General features: G+C 43.4%; 1 protein-coding gene across 1 annotated transcript in view; it reads left to right on the top strand.

Moving 5' to 3' along the window:
* ADAMTS10 (ADAM metallopeptidase with thrombospondin type 1 motif 10) overlaps window positions 1-19,583 on the top strand; it is a 61,533-nt gene extending 41,950 nt beyond the window's left edge. Inside the window, exons 15-24 of the mRNA XM_070931807.1 lie at window positions 506-639; window positions 1,967-2,090; window positions 4,165-4,245; window positions 7,654-7,817; window positions 9,697-9,823; window positions 12,420-12,549; window positions 14,044-14,248; window positions 15,304-15,480; window positions 16,247-16,403; window positions 18,944-19,583. Coding sequence (XP_070787908.1) covers window positions 506-639; window positions 1,967-2,090; window positions 4,165-4,245; window positions 7,654-7,817; window positions 9,697-9,823; window positions 12,420-12,549; window positions 14,044-14,248; window positions 15,304-15,480; window positions 16,247-16,403; window positions 18,944-19,053 — 1,409 coding nt within the window. The 3' untranslated portion in view covers window positions 19,054-19,583. The remainder of the gene's footprint in view (window positions 1-505; window positions 640-1,966; window positions 2,091-4,164; window positions 4,246-7,653; window positions 7,818-9,696; window positions 9,824-12,419; window positions 12,550-14,043; window positions 14,249-15,303; window positions 15,481-16,246; window positions 16,404-18,943) is intronic.
* The last annotated feature ends 1,349 nt before the right edge of the window (window positions 19,584-20,932 follow it).

The following is a 20,932-nucleotide window of genomic DNA, read 5'->3' as shown; positions in this document are numbered from 1 at the left end:
AAACGCAGAGCTGGAAATCAGGTAAGAAATCAGGCAAGAGGAGCCCCATCTTGCTCCATGCGCCCCAAAATAATAAGACCTCCCCGAAAATAAGGCCAAGCTCTTATTTCGGGGTCCAAAAAATATAAGACAGGGTCTTATTTTCGGGGAAGCATGGTATAGTATCCGATTCCAGTTTCCAGCCTAGCACCTTGGCCACTACACCAAACCAGTCCTCAGTTTTATTTCTTGTGGCACAGAATTTGGCAAGCTATATATAAAAAAATGTACAGAAATCACCTTGTCCCACAGAAGGCGGTGTGTGATACTGGGTACAAAAAATGCAGCTTCCCCATCACGTATCCAATGGCTCTGGCTGAGGAAGAGGCTTGGGACCTGTGCCACAACACATCACAAATGCACATTTTTTGGTTAATTAGGTAAAGATTCATTCTGCGTTCAGTAAAGGTGCTATTCCGCAATCCAGCCTCTAATGAACTCGTGTGAATGAATTCCCGGCTTGCAGGTGGTGTCAAGTCCTGTTCACTCAACTGTTTGGCCGAAGGTTTTAACTTCTACACAGAAAGGGCTGCAGCTGTGATTGATGGAACGGCCTGCCGCCAGGACTCCCATGACATCTGCGTCAGCGGAGAGTGCAAGGTGACCGTGTGTTACTCAAAACCGTTGGTTTTTCCTGCCCGCACAGTACTCTCGGCTTATTGCTCCAGCGCAATACAGGTAGTCCTCGACTTACGACCATAATGGAGCTTGCCGATCACAGTCGTAAGTCACGACAGTCGTAGATCATGATCAATCTGATTTTATAATCTTTTTTGCAACGGTTGTTAACTTTAAAGTCATTAAGCAAGCTAGTGATTTGCTAAGTGGCTCCTTTTGCTGAAAACTGGAAGTAAATTCTGGGTTTTGGTAAAACTGTCATAAAAGCAGGTGTGTTACTATGGGGGATTCTGCAAATGGCCATAAATGTTGCTGAAAGCCCAAAGTTATCGGCTATTGCTGAGCACATTGTAAGCCGCCCTGAGTCTTCGGAGAAGGGCGGCATATAAATCAAATTAAAAAAAAAAAAAAGTGCAGTCATGTGACTGTAAGGTGGTAGCCATCAGAACTTCAAATCCAGGTTGTAAGTACCCCCAAAGTAGGTCTGTTGCAACTTCAAAGAGTTGTTAAGCGACCGGTTGTAAGTCAAGGAGTTTTTGTATGCTACTTCTGGACTTAATTTGGAGGCGAATGCAAGAATACAATTAGGTGCATTAATAGCTTCTCCATTGGAGAATCAACCAATAGAATTCACTGGCACAAGATATATTCATGGTGTTTGTTCAGGTGGCTATAAAAGATAATTAAGAGCCGCAGTGGCGCAGTGGTTAGAGTGCAGTACTGCAGACTATTTCAGCTGACTGCTAGCTGCAGTTCGGCAGTTCAAATCTCGCCGGCTCAAGGTTGACTCAGCCTTCCATCCTTCCGAAGTGGGTAAAATGTGGACCCAGATTGTTGGGGACAATACGCTGACTCTGTAAACGGCTTAAAGAAGGCTGTAAAAGCACTGTAAAGCGGTATATAAGTCTAAGTGCTATTGCTATAATGAGACAAATTGATGAGAGAGAGAGATCTATCATGAACTATTGATCATCTTAAAAACACCAAGATTCTTGTTGGTAGTATTTGTAGAGAAACAGTCACAGGAAAGGCAATTGTCTTTATCCCATGCCTGTGAACTTTTGAAGGTGCCCTGATGGCGCTTTGACACAATTCACAAAAAATATTCTTAAGAGGCAGATTTAGCGTCGAACAACAAAGAAGGGTTATATAGGCTTCCTGGCAGCATCTGTATGGCCACTGGGAAATAAGAGGAGTATTTTTTTTTTATCTGATTGAGGAGCATTTTAGGTTTTTAGAGGAAGTAACAGGAAAGCTATTAAAGTGATAGCACCAGATCCACCAACATTTTCCATTTATTTCTCATAAGCATGTGGGCTGTGACCGCGTCTTAGGCTCAGATACTAAGGAGGACAAATGCCGAGTTTGTGGAGGAGATGGGACCACCTGTGAAACCATAGAAGGGATCTTCAACCATTCACTGCCTGATGGAGGTGAGGATGACTTTCTGACTCAGTAGGTTTAACAATGAGAGAGCTGTACGAGCAGAGTTGGCATCATTTCACACAAAGATACTTCTATTTTGAGAAAAAAAATTGTTATTGGAAAAATGAACACCCACTGAGTTTGAATTGGGATGTTTTGCTTGTAAACAACACTCAATGGCCAGTATCTGGAACGTCACATGCCCTTTGTCACAAGCAAGGGGTGTTTTTCAACTTTTAAAATACGTCTTCAAGGATGATTGCAATGATAATGCAGAAATGGTCAAATGAGCAACAACATAAACATAGACACTGTGCATTTAAAAATATTTTGGTCTGTTCCTCTGAAAACCTGGCGAAAGACAAAGCTTGGCTGGCTAAACTAATGTCCAACTTACTTGTGTGTGTAATCACTAAATAATGTAGATGTACACATTTAAATTGCGGTTTAGATTCTATTTTCATCTTGACAAATCTTAACCACATTTATAAGACTCTCATTTGGAAATGGGGAAGGAAAAGTTGTTTTGGTCAGACCCTTCTGTCCCCTTCTGAGTTTATATGGTATCCTAAACTAGGATTTAAGAAAACACTTCCTAAATTCACATAACTTGTTGTGCCCCCAAAATTAAATCATATTACAATTTAGTATTATGACCAGATTAACACAATGTATTAACACTGTGGTTGGATTCCCACAGTACATTTAATCACAACTACCCAATCACAACTACCCAACCTCTTTTTAGAGGGGTCAAAGTGGCCATCTATGTTAAAATTGAACAGCCCACTCCAGGGGTGGGCTTCAGATCCTTTAGCAACAGGTTCATTACCCCGTTGCTGGGTGGGTGTGGCCATGGTGGGCGTGGCCTAGTTGGCTGCCTGCACCCCGGCGGGGGGGGGCATTTTCACCCTCCCCAGGCTCCGGAGGCTTTCCCAGGCTCCAGGGCAAAAAACTGCATCCCCCAGGGTCCGGAGGCCCTCCGGAGGCTGGAAGCAGGCCCATTTCTGGACTTCCAGAACCTCCGGTAGGCCCATTTTTTGGCCTCCCAGACCCTCCGCGCAGCCCCTGCACTTACCTGGAATGATGAATGGGCTGCGTGGAGACTCCTGGGAGGGGAGGGGAGGGGTGGGGCAGGGTGGGTGTGGCCAGCCAAGGGTGGCATTTGGGGGCTCACCAAACCACGGCAATCCTTGGCTAGAGGATCGCCCGAACTCTGCCAAACCCCCAGGAGCCCACCCCTGGCCCTCTCTCAACAGAGGGAGAGGGACTACCTATCTCCTGTCTTTCAGCAGTCCCAAGAAGGTCCCACATCCATTTGGGACTCTGATTCAGGTGGCCCTGAGGGTACAGATCAATTCCCAAGTGGCCTCAACGACTCTCAAGAGTGCTAACGACCATATGACTGCAAAGGATATAAATCCTTCCATCCCCCACCATTCAGTTAGAACTGAAGAAGCTTCTTGGATGACAAGTGAAATGCTTTTGAGGGAAAAAAACAGGGAAATCCAGTTGCCTTTTTGGAAAAGCACCTTTAAAACAACCATGATTTGGATGATTGAGAATCTCTATAGACATCAATCTCTTTTTCTAGCCTAGCCTAGCATATTGTGTGAACATAGTCTATAACTCAGTCATTGTGTTGACAGTTTACGTGCATAAAATTCCAGATCTAGGTTCCATTTTTTTTTAAATCAAGTAATAGAGAATGGAACATTTTTTGTAAATCATGGCCAGTTAGAATAAAAAATACCTATCCAACCTGGTGCCCTCCAGATGTGCTTAAAGTGCACTGCAAAGCCAAGATAAAGGTAATTTTGGAAGCTGCTGTTCCAATGTAATTGGAGGGCATCAGGTTGAAGAAAACTTCACAGTTACCCAAACAATGTTACTAAGATGCAGAGAACTAATTTCAGTTCCTCAGACCACAGTTGCTGTATATTCTGAGAGTCACAATCCCACCGCAATTATCTGCAAGATTATGTAAAATTACCCTGTGTAAAATTTGCATATTTGATGCAACTCCAGTAAGTAAATACTTGGTTATAAATTCCCCACTCCGTTCTTAACATTGTTTTTCAGGCTATGAGGAGGTGATACTGATTCCCAAAGGATCTGTCCACATTGATATTCGGGAACTTAACCATTCTCTGAGTTATCTTGGTGAGAAGTTTGTATTATCTGGGAAATGTTTTAGGTCTTATGTTCTCGAAATGACTTTCTGTAGATGTTCCCCAGCAATTCTTTTCTGTCTCTACCAGTTTTCCTGTGCTTCAGAATGTGCTAAGGAGAAACTCTTGCTTATCTGGAGGTTATTTTGCCCATTAGCTTAATTTGTCAGCCTACAGCAAGTAACAAATATTTAAAAAATAGAAAAACACAATCTGAAGGATCAAAGTAGGTCCTCTTTTTTTTCTTCTTTAAAAAGTTGACATTGTTTGCAATAGCGGCAAATATCTGTAGCTCGAGTGGAGGATGAGGGTGGAGGTTCGTTCTCCGACCTTGTTGGTTGGTTTCTGAACGTTTCATTACCAGACCAGGTAACATCTTCAGCGGAATTTAGGGAATGTCAGTGTTGGTATTCTTCTGCTTATACGGGCTTCATGTGGTCAGTAGGTCTTGTGATGGTGAGGTCACATCAGATGAGGGTCACATCAGGTCAGGGTCTTATGATGGATCAAATGTGGGTCACAAGTGAGGGGAGCCGAATGTCAACCTGCAAAGCTTTCAAGTTGCCATGAGCAGAAGGGAGGGAGAACTGATAGAGCTTATTGATTTCCCTAACTGAAGTGCATTCCATACATTCTTCCTGACCGCAATCAGAAGGAGGGTGTTGGATTTCACAGCCAGCCAAAGTGGTTAATTGGAGAATGTGATTTATGACATGGCCAGAGAGGAGAGGAGAGACAGGGTCCTAGGGGAACGTAAATCTATGTGGGATTAGTTCTAACTGCATCCAAATATTGCCGAAATGGTGCTCCTAATAAATGACTGTATTTCTTTTGAAGTTTGGCTCATGGCTCATGAATTAATTAGGGCATCTTTCGGAAACTTCACAAGGTAAGGTGTAAGGGACCCACACCTGACCCATGACAAGACTCTCACTTGACATATCCCACACCTGCCCCATCACAAGACCATGACCTGATTTGACCCTCACCTGACGTGACCTCACCATCATGAGACTTAAACACGAAGCTCTTATAAGCAGAAGAACACCGACACTGACATTCCCTAAATTCCACTGAAGATGTTACCTAGCTTGGTAATGAAACGTTCAGAAACCAACCAATAAGCTCGGAGAACGAAGTTCCACCCTCAGTTGGTATTGTATTGTAATTTTTAATATCTCATCCTATCCCTAACCCTGGTTGTGGTTTACTGATGCATGCCCATAAAGAACCTAAGAATTTTCTTAGGTTGGCACTATGGGGATGGGCAGAGCAGAAGAGACTATGAAGAGCCTTGGTAGTACAGTGGTCTAAGGCAACCTGTTATTAAGCTGGTTATTAAGACCAGCTGCCTGCAATTACTGCAGGTTCAAATCTCGCTAAGGCTCAAGGTTGTCTCAGCCTTCCATCCTTTCTAAGGTAGGTAAAATGAGGACCCAGTTTGTGGGGGCAATAAGCTGACTTTGTATAAATATACAAAAGTATGAAGGCTATTGCTGAACACATTGTAAGCCGCCCTGAGTCTCCGAAGAAGGGCGGCATATAAATCAAATTAAAAAAAAATAAAAAAATTTTTTTTAAAAAAAGTAATGCAGCTACCAGCCTCAGTGCATGCCACCAAGGCAGGGGTAGGAGTCAAATAATTTAACAATCGGTTCTCTGCCCTAATGACCATTTTGCAGTGTGTGTGTGTGTGTGTGTGTGTGTGTGTGTGTGTGTGTGTGTGTTCCTCCATCCTATACAACATGCATTGCAAATCCAGGAGCTCGGAAAGAGTTCCCAGAGAAGATTCAAGGGGGTCCTAGAAGGTCTTGCACAGACGCCATCCCAAGCGCCCAACTCACCCAACATGCCCAGGTCCTTCTTCTCGCTCGGCCTCATCTTGAGGAAGGGAGGAAGAAGCCCTGCAAGCCCACCCCCACTTAGCCCGGCTCCCCCAAGGAAGGTGCCCCCTGCTTCTGCTGGAGAGCCCTCACTGCTACCTAAGGGGTGCAGCCTCTGCACTCTGCAAGCTTGCAGGGCCCGGCCAGGACAAGCAGTTCCTGAAGCCCTGTGCAGGGTCAGCTGCGGGGCTGATACACTCCGGGAGAGAAGTAGCTCGGCCTTTGTGGAGGCGGTGGGACCCGCCCTGCCACTGGGCTTGAATCCCACCACTGGGAATTTGGGGAGGGTTTTTTTTTTCTGCCTGGAAGGAAGTTGATTTTCCAGAACACGTCTAATCGGTTCGCCGAACTCAGCAAAAAAATTAGCTACCGGTTCTACTGAACTGGTGCGAACCGGCTGAATCCCACCACTGCACCTAGGGCAACCACTAGATGGTAGCAAAGAGATTCAGAAAACTGTAATTCTTTGCTGCCGTTAGTGGTTATTGATATTCCTGCAGCCTAAATCACATAGTCCTATCACAGAATACAGTACAACCTGCCAGTTCCTGAACCACGGCTGCTGCTGTTCCTCCCTGCAGTTTGCTTGTCTGCACAAGCCTTAGGCATCAGGAGAGATCTGCTTCCCCAAATGTAGGCTCTGAGCATTAGTGATGGGATTACTAATATTGCAAGGTGGGAGGGTGCGTGTTCCATATGGTTTCATTTGCCCGAGGCTTGGCTTTGTTGTCCTCAATTCGGGTCTGAGCCTGGTGCCGAAGCCGATGAAGACCACCAGACACGAGGTGCAGGTTTTGTTTCCTTTTATTGAAGCGCTCCAAGAAAAGGGGTCCCGGCTAGAAAATGCCAAGGAACCTTGAACAATAGAATTAAGAAAGGTTTATACATTTTCACTAAAGCGGAAGGCGTGATAAGACGGGATATATAAAACAAATCATCTAATGAACATTTTAGTAATGATCTAACCATTGTCCTATTGACCTCTAACCATCCCTATTCCTAAGCCTTGCCTAATGAACGCTCCAGCATTCTATCTGCTCCAAGCCATCCCTATTCCTAACTTCTAGCTGAGCTATGCAGGATGTCTTTGATACTGTTATCAGTCCTGTAACCACCTAGAATCAATGCAAATGTGACACGTGCATATTCTCTGTGAATAAGCATTCTTTGTTCTTGCCGGACAGACTCCACAATTACAGGCTTTCCAGTTTTCTTTCAAGTGCATGCCACGGCCTTGCTCAGAGGTGGGATTCACTTACCTTCCCTACCGGTTCGCAAATGTGAGCGCGTGCGACTTCCATGCATGCTCGGCCTTCCATGCATGCTTTTTGCTTGCGTGTACGCCTTCTGCGCATGCTCACAGCCTCCAAAACGTGGCATTACATCTGGCCGGGTGGGCGGAGTCTACCACAGTCGCCGCTACCGGATAGAACTGGCTGAATCCCACCACTGGCTTTGCTTCGTTTTAGCAGACAGCCCATCAGCTTCAAACACTTTCTTTTGACTTCTTCTTCCAGCTCTGAAAGGAGAAAATGATGAATATTTTGTCAACGGGAAACTTTCGATCGACCCTCCCCGGCGCTTTGACATTGCTGGAACCACATTCCACTACGGGCGCTCTCAGGATGAAGCAGAGTCTCTCGAGGCCCTAGGCCCAAGTAACATCACCCTGATTGTTATGGTTAGTTATAATGTTGGGCCAAAACAAGTGATGGGAAAAGGAAATATTAATAAGACAGAAAGCTTTACTCAAGTTGAGCAAGAGTTCCTCACTTGATGAATTTAAATTGTGAAAGAGATGAGGAACTGCTCATTAACATGGTCCTTTTTTTCACAGGCTAGAATTACCCAAGTGATTTAAATTTGTTTCAGAGCAGCTGATTAATTTTTATAAAGATCACTGAGGAGATAAGATAGATTGCCTTGCGATTAGTATGCAGTATATTTCCCATCTGTAGCTGTTAATCTATTCGTTCCTTTGTTAAATTCATAGAGCCACCTATCTTAATTCTGTGACTTTGGGCGGCTTACAAAGTTATAAATACAAAAAGAAAGCACCAAAATTATAACTCTGAAAGTCACTAAAACATTAAAAAAAAAAACCCAATAAAAACTTTTAAAACTGTAAAAAATACAATCTGTGAGGGAGGTTTTCCTAACAGTACAGCCACCCAGCATCCCTGGATCCCCAGGCCAAATGCCAAAGCCAGATCTTCAGCCTCTATCAGAAGGCCAATGTAATGATATGTGGGAATGACCTTCGGAGGAAAGGGGAAGAGTTACTTCTGCCCAAGGAATGGTCAGCTAAGAGAGGGCATTGCCTGCAATTGCATAATGGGCAGAAAAAGAAGCTCAGAAGCCTCCCACCCCACCCCACCAAAAAAATTTTTCACAGGCTGTTAAAGGAGAGAGTGGGAGATTTGTACTACCAAACTTACAAGATTCCATTAATGCAATCTTACAGTAAAGTAGCATTAACTCATCTGGTCATGTTTTCTGCCTGGGAAGGCTGATATGAATGTTTACAAGTTTGAAAGTACAAATCTCCCACCATCTCCTTCACAGTCTGAGAACTGTAGGTGGGGGGGTCCCTTCTGAGCTTCTTCCTCTGCCCATTATGCAGCTGTGGGATATACCCTCTTTTATCTGACCATTCCTATTCATCAACTCTTCCCCCTGTTCCCAAGGCAGAGGTGGGGATTCTGACCAGTTCTGGAGAACTGGTAGTGGAAATTTTGAGTAGTTTGGAGAACCGGTAAATACCACCTCTGACTGGCCCTGCCCCCATCTATTCTCTGCCTTCCGAGTCCCAGCTGATTGGGAGGAAATGGGGATTTTGCAGTATCCTTCTCCTGCCATGTCTACCAAGCCACGCCCACCAAGCCATGCCACACCCACTAAGCCACGCCCACAGAACCGGTAGTAAAAAAAATTTGAATCCCACGACTGCCCCAAGGTCATTTCCACATACCATTACAGCCAATAAGGTCAGGGTCAATGTGACCTCAAGGGATTTATGTTTCAAAGAGCAGGTGAGGCAACACAAAAGACTCTTCCTGGGTCCCTTCAGGTGACATTCCTTCAAGGTTGGGACCTGCCACATGCGCTTTATGCCAGACCTGATGGGACAGGTGTGATTGGGGTGAGTCAGTCCCTCAAATATCCCAGCCCCATGCCATGTGGGGCTTTATAAATCATCACCAGCATCTTGAATTGAACTTGGCAGCAAACTAGTAGTCAGCACAGCTCACAGGCCAGAAATGTAATGTGTGTTCATCTAGATGCACACACATAACTACCGTATTTAATAATATCAACTCCTTGTTGCTCTCATGCATTTGGCTATGTGTATGTTTTCACATCCAGAAGGTGATCTTTATTTGAATGGGATCACTAGAGCAATGTAATAGCATAGTTGTTGAGGCCTCAAATGTACACTGAATAGAAGAAACAATTTAAAATAAAACCTCTGACCTCTCATTTCCTCCTGCAGTAAATGGTCGTATATGATCCTTTTCTTTCAACAGTTTTGTGATACTGTTGCCTGTCTATTGTTATAGGTTCTTGTGCGAGAAGAACTGCAGAGGATCCGATACAAGTTCAATGCACCCATTGTTCGCAATTCCATGGCCCAATATTTATGGCAGTATGTCTCATGGACCAAGTGTTCTGCCATTTGTGCTGGAGGTAAGAGTTTAATGATCCTGTTAAAGTAAGGGAGAAAGCTAACAATAAGTTGAATATTGACAGTTGGCTGTTACTGACAGCTAAACATTACAAAAGAGATTTTCTTAAAACTTTCTCCTTCTCATATTTTCACCTTAAGGATAGGGTTTTTTTTTTACAAAATAGTAGTTCCCACTTTTTGTATAACGCGGAAGTCTAATGATGACAACTACTATCCTTTGTCTATTTTCTTGCTTGACATCAAACAAGCAGCCTACCTACCACAATTAAAGAAATAAGACTACATTAAGTATCACACAACATTCATCACTATTCAGCTTCTTGATTACATGTACACTTTGTATATTTTGTACAATAACATCTGGATTTCCTGCGTCCTCTGCATAAATCTAGTGTCAAATGACATCTTCACAAAGTACTGTAATGCCCTCATTTTTGTGATGTGTGCAACTAGCCTCAGAATGAATTTCCGAGGTCAGTAAAATGAGGACCCAGATTGTTGGGGGGCAATGTGCTGACTCTAAACCGCTTAGAGGGGGCTATAAAGCACTATGAAGTGGTATATAAGTTTAAATGTTAGTTTAAACTTATATGTTTTTTCTCTGTGACACACCCTACAAATATTCACGTACACCATGTATTTCCACCAGTTATTACATAATATGATAAAACACTTCAGAAGCAAAATGCCAAAGGGCATGCAATCAATATTAACCATATGGTGTATTAAACATACATGGCCATAATATTTCAATAGTATGTGCCAAAACTCTGGTTCATCTAGCTTGGAAAATATCTTCATGTCTATTTCATTTTTCTTGGGATGTCATAATGCTGTCTTTGAATTTATTTAATTATTCCGTTCCATCTTCATGCACTAAATAATTCCTATCTCCATTTTAGCCAGTTCTGCTTTCAGTTTTGTTCTCAATGCTTTGGGTTTGTTTATTATAGCGTGTATTACAAGTTCTGTGTCTATATTAAGAATATTCTGATGAGTCATTGGAAGACAGCCAATACTTAAAATCACAGAATCAAATATGTAAGGAACTATAAGGATCATCTAATCCAAATGTTGAGAAGGACAGGAAGACCAATTAAACCATCAACCATTTCCAGTCTCTTTTTTATTTATTTATTTATTTATTTATTTATTTGATTTGTATACCGCCCTACTCCCGAAGGACTCAGGGCGGTGAACAGCCAACAATAAAATACATAAATACACAAAATTTAAAAACCCGATAAAATCAAATTAAACTTTTTGGCCCAGACAAATTAAAATACCCCAATAATTTAAAAACAGATTAAAATTTACATATTTAAAAAGGGAAGAGATCAGGCCAAGCCCGCTTGATGGAATAAAAAGGTCTTCACAGCACGGCGGAAGGAGCGCAGATCCGGGATCCTCCGTATCTCCGGGGGGAGCTCATTCCAGATGGTAGGTGCCCCCACAGAGAAGGCTCTCCCCCTAGGGGCCGCCAGTCGACACTGTTTGGCTGACGGCACCCGGAGGAGTCCCTCTCTATGAGAGCGTACTGGCCGGTGGGAGGCTATTGGTGGTAGTAGGCGGTCCCGTAAATAACCAGGCCCTAAGCCATGGAGCGCTTTAAAGGTGGTAACCAAAACCTTGAAGCGCACCCGGAAGACCACCGGGAGCCAGTGCAGCTCGCGCAGGAGAGGTGTTACATGGGAGCGCCATGTCGCTCCCATTACCACCCGCGCGGCCGCACTCTGCGCCAGTTGGAGCCTCCGGGTGCTCCTCAAGGGGAGCCCCATGTAGAGAGCATTACAATAGTCCAGGCGGGAGGTGACGAGGGCATGAGTGACCGTGCATAACGAGTCCCGATCCAGAAAGGGACGCAACTGGCGAATCAGGCGGACCTGATAAAAAATCCTCCCGGTCACGGCCGTCAAGTGCTCTTCTAAAGACAGCCGTGAATCCAGGAGGACGCCCAAGTTGCGAGCCCTCTCCGTGGGGGCCAATGATTCGCCCCCAATAATCAGTGATGGCGTCAACTGGCTATATCGGGACGTCGGAAACCACAGCCACTCGGTCTTGGATGGGTTGAGCCTGAGCCTGTTCCTCCCCATCCAGATCCGTACGGCCTCCAGGCACCGGGACATCACTTCAAGGGCATCGTTGGGGTGATCCGGGGTGGAGATGTACAGCTGGGTGTCATCAGCACTTTTTTGTCAGCACTTTAAAATAATAACTCTACCTGTAACAATAGTTACAGGTATAATAACAGAAACATGATGGCTTCACAAAAATATTTCCCCTCTCTTGTAAATCAAGGTGGGGCAGTCTTGAGTTTATTCTAGAAATCTAGAAACTTGAATTAATATTAGTTTCTCAGAAACTTTAGATCTATCCAACTAAATGTATTTGTGTCCCCTTTATAGCACAATACTCATTGTCTGCAGACCTTTAAAAATAATATTCTGGGATTGGACAAGTTGTTCTCTGGTCTTCAAATGCCTATTATTTGATTAGGAGATGTCCTGGCTATTGAAAGAAAGGGGGGAAAAACCCTACCGTTTTCTAATGTTGGAGATTTTGCATCCTCACTCAGCCTCCCCCATCATCCCACAGGCAGTCAAGTTCAACCCGTTGTATGCAGGAATCAAGCTGACAGCTCCACGGTGCTCAATCATTTCTGCAACCCTGAAACCAAGCTACCGGAGAGGCAGCGGCCATGTAACACTGAGCCATGCCCGCCAGCGTGAGTTTAATTCTTTCCAGTGTTTGGAGGGCTGCATTTAAAGAGGGGGTGGGCAGGAGCTCTTTTCAAAAGGGACTGAGGATTAAGGGTGGATGCTATACAGGACAAAGCAGCAAGGGAAAGAGAATATATGTTGAATATGCATATACAAAAAAGGAAGGGTCAAACAACAACCTAGAGCACGGGTGTCAAACTCGATTACATTGAGGGCCTCATCAGGGTTGTGTTTGACCTCGGGGGCCAGGTGGGTGTGGCCACTCATGTCAGGGTCACCCCTCCCAGGCTCCGTTTTCGGCTGCGACAGCCTCCTGCAGCGCTCTGCCAGCAAAAATGGAGCAGCTGCAGCTTCCCCGTGGTCCTGTGATCAAATTTCGGGCACTTGGAATCTGGCATGTATTTATGACAGTTGCAGTGTCCCGGGGTCATGTGATCACCTTTTGCAACCTTCTGACAAGCACAGTCGATGGGGAAGCCAGATTCACTTAACAGCCGTGTTAATAACAACTGCTGTGATTCACTTAACCCCCGTGGCAAGAAAGGTCATAAAATGGAGCAAAACTCACTTAGCAAATGTCTCGCTTAGCAACAGGAATTTTCGACTCAATTGTGGTCGACAGTAGAGGACTACCTGTACGAAGTGAATCTCGAGACAAGGATGTGTTGTGTACCCTCACAGTGAGCAGAATGCATTACCTCAGGTAGCCAGGGAAATTAAATGAAGATTAGAAGAGCTTTGTTTAAAGCTCAATTTAAGACTGTGGGAGATAGCTGATCAGGTCAATTAGCACCTTTTTGAAGTGCCCATCACACACTGTCTCCCATTACATTCAGTGGTGGGTTACCCCTGGTTTGGACCTATAGAACCGATAGTAAAACCAGCGTGAGGCTTTGCCCACTGACCCTGACATCATCAGGACGCAGCCCTGTTGCAAACCGGTAGTAAAGAACCCACCTCTGATTACATTATCAAAAGTGGAATGGCAACAGGGCCGATGAGTTTCAAATTTTGGCAGGATTAATGTTAGCCATGCCCTTATTTTTTATTTTTATTTTATTTTATTTTTAAATTTATATACCGCCCTTCTCCCTGAGGACTCAGGGCGGTGTACAGCCAGAATTAAAAAACATGAAATACAAATATTAAAAACAATTAAAATATATATAAATTTGGCCCGAAATTAAAAATACAAACCAATTAAAACATTTAAAATTTCTTCTTAAGCCAGCCCGGCTTGCTGGAAAAAGTGGGTTTTAAGGGCACGGCGGAAGGCACTAAGGTCTTGGATTCTCCTTATCTCTGGGGGCAACTGATTCCAGAGGGTAGGTGCCCCCACAGAGAAGGCCCTCCCCCTGGGGGTCACCAGCCTACATTGATTGGCTGATGGCACCCTGAGGAGGCCCTCTCTGTGGGAGCGCACGGGACGATGGGAGGTCGTCGGTAGCAGCAGGCGGTCTCGAAGAAAGATTTTGCTTTCTGTTTCCCATCTCAACTAGTTGGGTGATCGGGAACTGGTCCGAATGCAGCCGCAGTTGCAATCAGGGAGTGCGGACCCGAAGCGTGATCTGTCAGCGCAAAATCTCCACCACAGATGAGAAAACTCTGGATGATTCCTCTTGCAACTTGCCACGGCCTCATGTGCTGGAACCCTGTAATAATCACACCTGTCCTCCAGAATGGGTAACCCTTGATTGGTCTGAGGTAATGAGCTTCTCTTCAGGCCTTCTCAGTCTGGCACCTTCCAATTTTAGTCTGTCTTTCTTTCTTTCTTTCTTTCTTTCTTTCTTTCTTTCTTTCTTTCTTTCTTTCTTTCTTTCTTTCTTTCTTTCTTTCTTCCTTCCTTCCTTCCTTCCTTCCTTCCTTCCTTCCTTCCTTCCTTCCTTCCTTCCTTCTTTCTTTCTTTCTTTCTTTCTTTCTTTCTTTCTTTCTTTCGTCAGTGGTAAAGGTAAGTGAAACTCTCCCCTGCATACACCATGGTTACCATCCATAACTCCAGTAATAGCTAAAGTGATTGGGATTGAAGCAGATGATGTACATAAGACTGTGATTCTCAACCTGTGATCCACAGACCCCTGGGAAGGTTGCGATGTCATCACGGGGGGTGGGGGTCCATGAAGGCTTGAAGAAATGTTATGATTTAAATCTTGAGTTAAATCTTGAGGGTCCAGGCCATGGTCCAGACCCAATATCCAAGATGAAGTCCATGGTGTCCATGGAGTCCATGGTGAAGAAAAGGTTGAGAACCACTGACGTAATTTATTGGACCAAGACTGTGTTGATCCATGTTCAAGTCTATCCTCAGCCGTAAAGTTCTTCAGATGACTTTGGGGCATCCATTCTCTCTCCCAGCCCAAATTCTCTCAGAGAGTTATCGTGAAGAAACATTTGGAGAGGGAGAACATTGTATGTTACTTTGATGTCTTGGAAGAAAGTCAACTTATAAATCGAATGAATAAACAATAAATAACTTCTGGAAAGCCTCTGAGATCTCCTCAAGTGCCATGTGTACTAGACGTTAGGTTCATGATTACCACTGTTTGTGTTATAAACTAATTTTGCTGGATCCAACGGGAAACAAAAAAAAAAACAAAAAACGTTGGATTCCACTTTCTGCCAAACTCATGCAAAGTCACAACATCCACACCCAAGATGATTTAACCGATTTATTTTCCATCACCCCAGAGGCTGTAAAAAAGCATGGGAATTGCAATAAATCACAACCAATCAGTGAATTCCAACTTTTTCCTTCCTTGTAGTGTACTCCAAGTTGTGGACCTGGTTTCCGTCATCGCGTTGTCCTTTGCAAAAGTGGCGACCATCGTGCCACGCTGTCTACCTCCCAGTGTCCCGAGAGCTCCAGACCCCCAAACACCATAAGGTGCAGTCTTCGGCGCTGCCCACCCCCACGGTGGGTCACTGGCGAATGGGGAGAGGTACACAAAGTTTATTTTTCTCCTACAATTTTAGTGAGTGAAGAATTGGTCAAGAGGCAACACACTGCATGTTGGGAGTCTGTTTTTTTTTGCTTTTCAAAAGTAACTGAAGAATGGTTATGTTTTCAGGGAAACAAGCCAAAGCAAGTTCACTAAATCAGCCTTTTATGCATTCAGAGATTAATAATGTTTGAATCGGAAGGGCCAAGGAGAGGATGGTGATGAAAGTGTTAAAGACTCCATGATCTAAATGTCATGATATGCACCAAGACAAATTCCTTGTGTGTGTCCAATCATACTTGGCCAATAAAAAATTCTATTCTATGCTATTCTAAAGCTGATCTGCCATACTAATTGGTTTTAATCTAAGACGAAATCCTTTGAGGTCCATTTTTTTTTCAAAAGTAACTGAATTAGTCCAGAACTAATTCTTCCACTAATTCTTCTTCTAATTAGTCCAGAACTAATTCTTCCACCCCCACTATCCAGTCAGAACTGATGAAGCTTCTTGGATGATAAGTGAAAGGTCTTCTTCCTCCTCAAGGAAAAAAACATATTCCGGTTGCCTTTTGAAAAAAAAGCATATTTGAGACAACCATGACCAAGATGACTGAGAATCTCCATAGACGCACATTTTAAAGTTGGGAAGCTTGAGAAACACTCAAGGCACAGCAAAAGGCTGAAGGGCTGTGCTTCAAACTCAAACTAATAGATCTGCTCTTTTGATTTAGCCAAATTTCTTCATCTACCTTACTCTTTCCTGCAGTGCTCTGGGCAGTGCAGTTTTGGCCAGCAGAGGCGTTCTGTCCAGTGCGTGACCTACACAGGACAACCATCTGGGGAATGTGTGGAAGCCCTGAAGCCCTCATCCATGCAACAGTGTGAAAGCAAGTGTGACTCTGGACTGATAGAAAACCCTGAAGGTAAACCCATTGCATGGAATGATTTGCAAGCTGAGCAAAGAACCTCCCCTTTGAAATGGCCAAATGACTCAAACCTGTTGTTTGCATTCTGGATTGTAATGTGGTTCAGAAGCCTGAAACCATAGATTGCCAAATGTGAATTTGGCGTGGGATACTTTTGGCCAAGGGAACATGTAGAAGGACAGTGATGGCTTACGTTTTTGCCATCGCGTGCCAAAAGTAGGGGCTATGGGGGGGCCAAGCGTGCATGTGCCCACACCCATAATTCAATGCGCCCCGCCCCCGTGCATACACTCGCGACCCCCCCTGTGCTTGCTTTTTTGCTTTTTTAATTTATATGCCACCCTTCTCCGGAGACTCAGGGCGGCTAACAATGCGTTAAGCAATAGCCTTCATACTTTTGTATATTTATACAAAGTCAGCTTATTGCCCCCACAATCTGGGTCCTCATTTCACCTACCTTTGAAAGGATGGAAGGCTGAGTCAACCTTGAGCCTGGTGAGATTTGAACTTGCAGTAATTGCAAGCAGCAGATGTTAATAACAGTGCTTTGTCCACTGTACTAAGGCTCTTCATGCATGCAAAAAATATGGAACACTTCATGAATTTGTGTGACCCCGCTTTTGGCACTTGATGGTCCGGTGGGCCTGGTAGGCCCATTTTTTGCCCTCCCCAGGCTCCAGAGACTTTCTAGGAGCCTGGGGAGGGCGAAAATGGCCTTCCCCACTCCCCCAGCGGCCCTCTGGAGGCCAGAAATTGCCCGTTTCCCGACTTCAAGAAAGGCCCAAAAGTCAGCTGGCCAGTGCACAATGCGGGCTGGAGCTGAGCTAGGGCAATGCTCGCGTGCCCACAGATATGGCTCCGCGTGCCACCTGTGGCACGCGTGCGATAGGTTCGCCATCACGGTAGTAGGAGATCTGCCATGCAGTTCATAAAAGCCCAGCCATGCTGATTTTTTTCACCACAGAGCATTACAGTGGCATGAGGGGTTGCATACTAAAAGTAGACTTTAATTCCGGGGTGTCCAACCATGGCAACTTTAAGAAGTGTGGACTTCAACTCCCAGAATTCCCCTACCGGCATGCCTGGCTGGGGGATTCTGGAAGTTCAAGTCCATAAGTCTTAAAGTTGCCCAGGTTAGACATCCCTACTTTAGTTGTTGAGTTTTTTTACTCCAGCATTTAAGGGCTGCAGGAATAACGGTGGGTGACATGATGATATCATCAGAAAAAGGAGACTTAGAATATTTGGCCTTTTTTTGTTCATTTTCTGAGGCGCAGAGTTTCAAGTAATACAAGTAGCATCTTATAAGTAGCATCAGAAGCATCTAGAAGCCTGTAATAAACGGCCATTGGAAGACCATAGGTGGTTGTTCCTTGATGTATGATTTAGCATTCGATCTGAACTTTGCCCTTATGGCTTGGTCACCAAGCTATGGTTAAACTAAACAAGTTTAGCATGTTATATGGATAAATGATTAGTTTTGTTGAGTTCTTGACACTATTGAAGCTTGGTTGTTTACTTGCAGATATTTCATTACCCAACTAGGTAACATCATCAATATGATGGAATGTGGAATTTGCTATCTTTTTATATATTGTAGCTTTCCCTGAAGTTTTGTTGGGGTGTGGTTTCCTTCTTGGAAAGGTTCCTTGATTAGAGTATCCTTTTCTGCCTTATTGTTTGTCTGGTGTTAATCCCTGCTTATCTGAACGTTGACTGCTGGAAAAGATGCATTCTGATCTTTTCATTTCCTTCCTAGACTTTTTAGTATCTCTTTTGAATGGTGTGTAAATGTGGTGTATCTCTATTAGATAAAAGACTAAACAATCAGACAAACAATCGGGCAGAAAACAATACTCTAAACAAGGAACCACCAAGGAGGAAACCACACCCCACCACAACTGGCAGAGGAAGCAACTACAGTGGTGGTAAAAAAGTTTGTGAAACTGTTTGAATTTTCAATATTTCTGCATAAATATTAACTAAAATGTGTTTTCTACCCAAGTCCTAAAATTAGATAAAAGAACCCAATTAAATAAATAAGTTAGAAACATTATACTTGCTCATTTATTGAGGAAAATTATCCAACTATACATGTAAAGAGACAGCAATTCCCACTCTCACTCACACTTATATTAACTTGTTGGGTAATAAAATGTCTGTAGCAATAGCAATAGCACTTATATACCGCTTCACAGTGCTTTACAGCCCTTTCTAAGCAGTTTAACAGAGTCAACATAATGCCCCCAACAATATGGGCCCTCATTTTACCCACTTCAGAAGGATGGAAGGCTGAATCAACCTTGAGCTTGGTGAGATTTGAACTGCCAAATTGCAGGCAGCTAGCAATCAGCAAAAGTAGCCTGCAGTAATGCACTCTAACCACTGCGCCACCATGGCTGTAAGCAAACAACCACAGAAAGCAACAAGAACTCCACAGTTCAACCCCAAGCTACAGATATTCTATCAGAATGACTAATTCATTGTTTTTTTTTCTCTCCCTCCCTCCCTCCCTCTTGCCTTCTCTTCTTCTCCAGAATGCAAAGATGTCAACAAGGTTGCCTATTGCCCTTTGGTGCTGAAAGCTAAGTTCTGTAGTCGTTCATACTTCCGGCAGATGTGTTGCAAAACCTGTCAGGGCCATTAAACGGATACATGTCCATTTGGAACTGCAGGAAAACTGGAAAGGCCCAGGAGGGGAGGAGACAGCTGCACCATTTTCCCATCTCCACCAAGATCATCAGTGAAAAAGCCAGCACCATAGGCTTTGGTGCTCCCAGAAACCAAAGAAAATCTCTATCTTCCCCATTGGCTAAGGACCGTTATTAAACCACTGCTGAAATGTGCCCTGAGGCAGACAGTGGGCATATCAGGCTAGGAAGTACTACACGGAGGCAAGAGGGAGGCCGAATGGATGGGAAAGCACATTTAAGCGCATTACTTGAAATGCTAAACATTTGTATTTATTTTATTACACAGCTAGGTACCATGATTGCTGGCCAACTGCACTATCACAGCAATAACCCCCCACTGCCCAACAGGGAAGGAAATTCAAGGCACCAGCGCCCCACCGACATGTTTTAGACCTTGCCCCCAAAAGCAGTGCGTGAAATTTCCTCATATGTAGTGCCGCCTTACAGGCAGGCCTTTGGCAGGGTTACAGAATAGGGTGGATAAAAGAACCGAAGAGAGAAGTGGATGGAATCACAAGCCTACTATCAAACGGTAGAGCAAAGATGCATGGACTTCAACTCCCAGAATTCTCCAGACAGCATGCAATCCCAGTATTTGGGCTGGCTGACATGGCTAGCTGAAGAATTCTGGGAGTTGAAGTCCACACACCTTAAAATTTCCCCAAAATCCTGTAGAACAGAAATCATTGATTTTTTTTTTTCTTGTACACAACACAAGAGATTCCATAAAGCTCACTTGGTTTGTGAGTTTGTTCTTGTTTTAGCTTTCTAAAAGAAGGGAAAAGACAAATGAATGACCTCCAAGGTCCCTTCCAACTCTGTATTATTATTCTGTATTCTGAATTTCCTTACAGGCATTGGATCATGCGTGAGGAATTTTAGTAGTTTTCTTTCAAATGTAAGAAGTTCAGTCGCAATCTTTTATTATCACAAAGTGAATGTTAGCAGCCAAAATACATATATGGGAAAAGGAAAATCCTGTTTGTTTATCTGGTTTTTAATTTGTTTGCTAATACCTTGAATCTGTGCCAAATTTAGAATTCTTTTTAAGGTGCATGTTTCAATGATATTTGTTGTGATTTTTCCATCCCCCTTATCACTCTCTTTAACCCCCAGCTTTTCAACTGAGAGTAGCAATAATTGGTGCTATGGTTTCAATGTAACATCACTTTAGCTTATTTTTATTCTGCCATAGAAAATTTATTATTGATTCAGATGTAATCCATGTTTTTTATTTTTGTTTTAATTGCAGGAATGACTTCTTTATGTGACATGGAGTGTGTATGTATGAAAGCCCTGTATGTTTTATTTTGTTTTATTAGTTGAAAAATGTTCAAGGCAAATACTGCTCAAATAGAATTCTGAGTCACATGCAATTTAATTTCCTTTTTTAAAAAAAAAAAAAATCCATGTATAAACCATAATTTCAAATGCTTTCATTCATCCACCTTTCCTCCCTATTATCTATCTTCCTACTACCGTATATATATGGACATAAAATAAAATGCTTTTCTTTAAAAAATGATATGTCATGTGACGCTATATTGATTGTGTTTGTGTAGTGTTTTTCCAATTCATTATAGCATTTTTCAAAATACTACACAAATAGAATCCTGACATACCGGTACATAGAGCAGCAATCTTCATTTTTTAAAACTGTATACATGCAAATAATTATATATTGCTAGGATATAAAAGACAAAATCAAAATAGACTGTAATTTTCAGTTTCTCTGAGGCTCATTTTTGTAATTCGGTCAATTTTATTTGACTCATTTTCTGTCTTTCATTTTTCCGGGTTTTTTTATTTGTAAACTTTATACTTCCAAACAAT

Source organism: Pituophis catenifer, unplaced genomic scaffold (assembly GCF_029215685.1).
Source record: "Pituophis catenifer annectens isolate HBS135680 unplaced genomic scaffold, rPitCat1.0.hap2 SCAF_1, whole genome shotgun sequence".
Taxonomy (NCBI): Eukaryota; Metazoa; Chordata; class Lepidosauria; order Squamata; family Colubridae; genus Pituophis; species Pituophis catenifer.
This window is presented reverse-complemented; position numbering and strand designations above follow the sequence as displayed.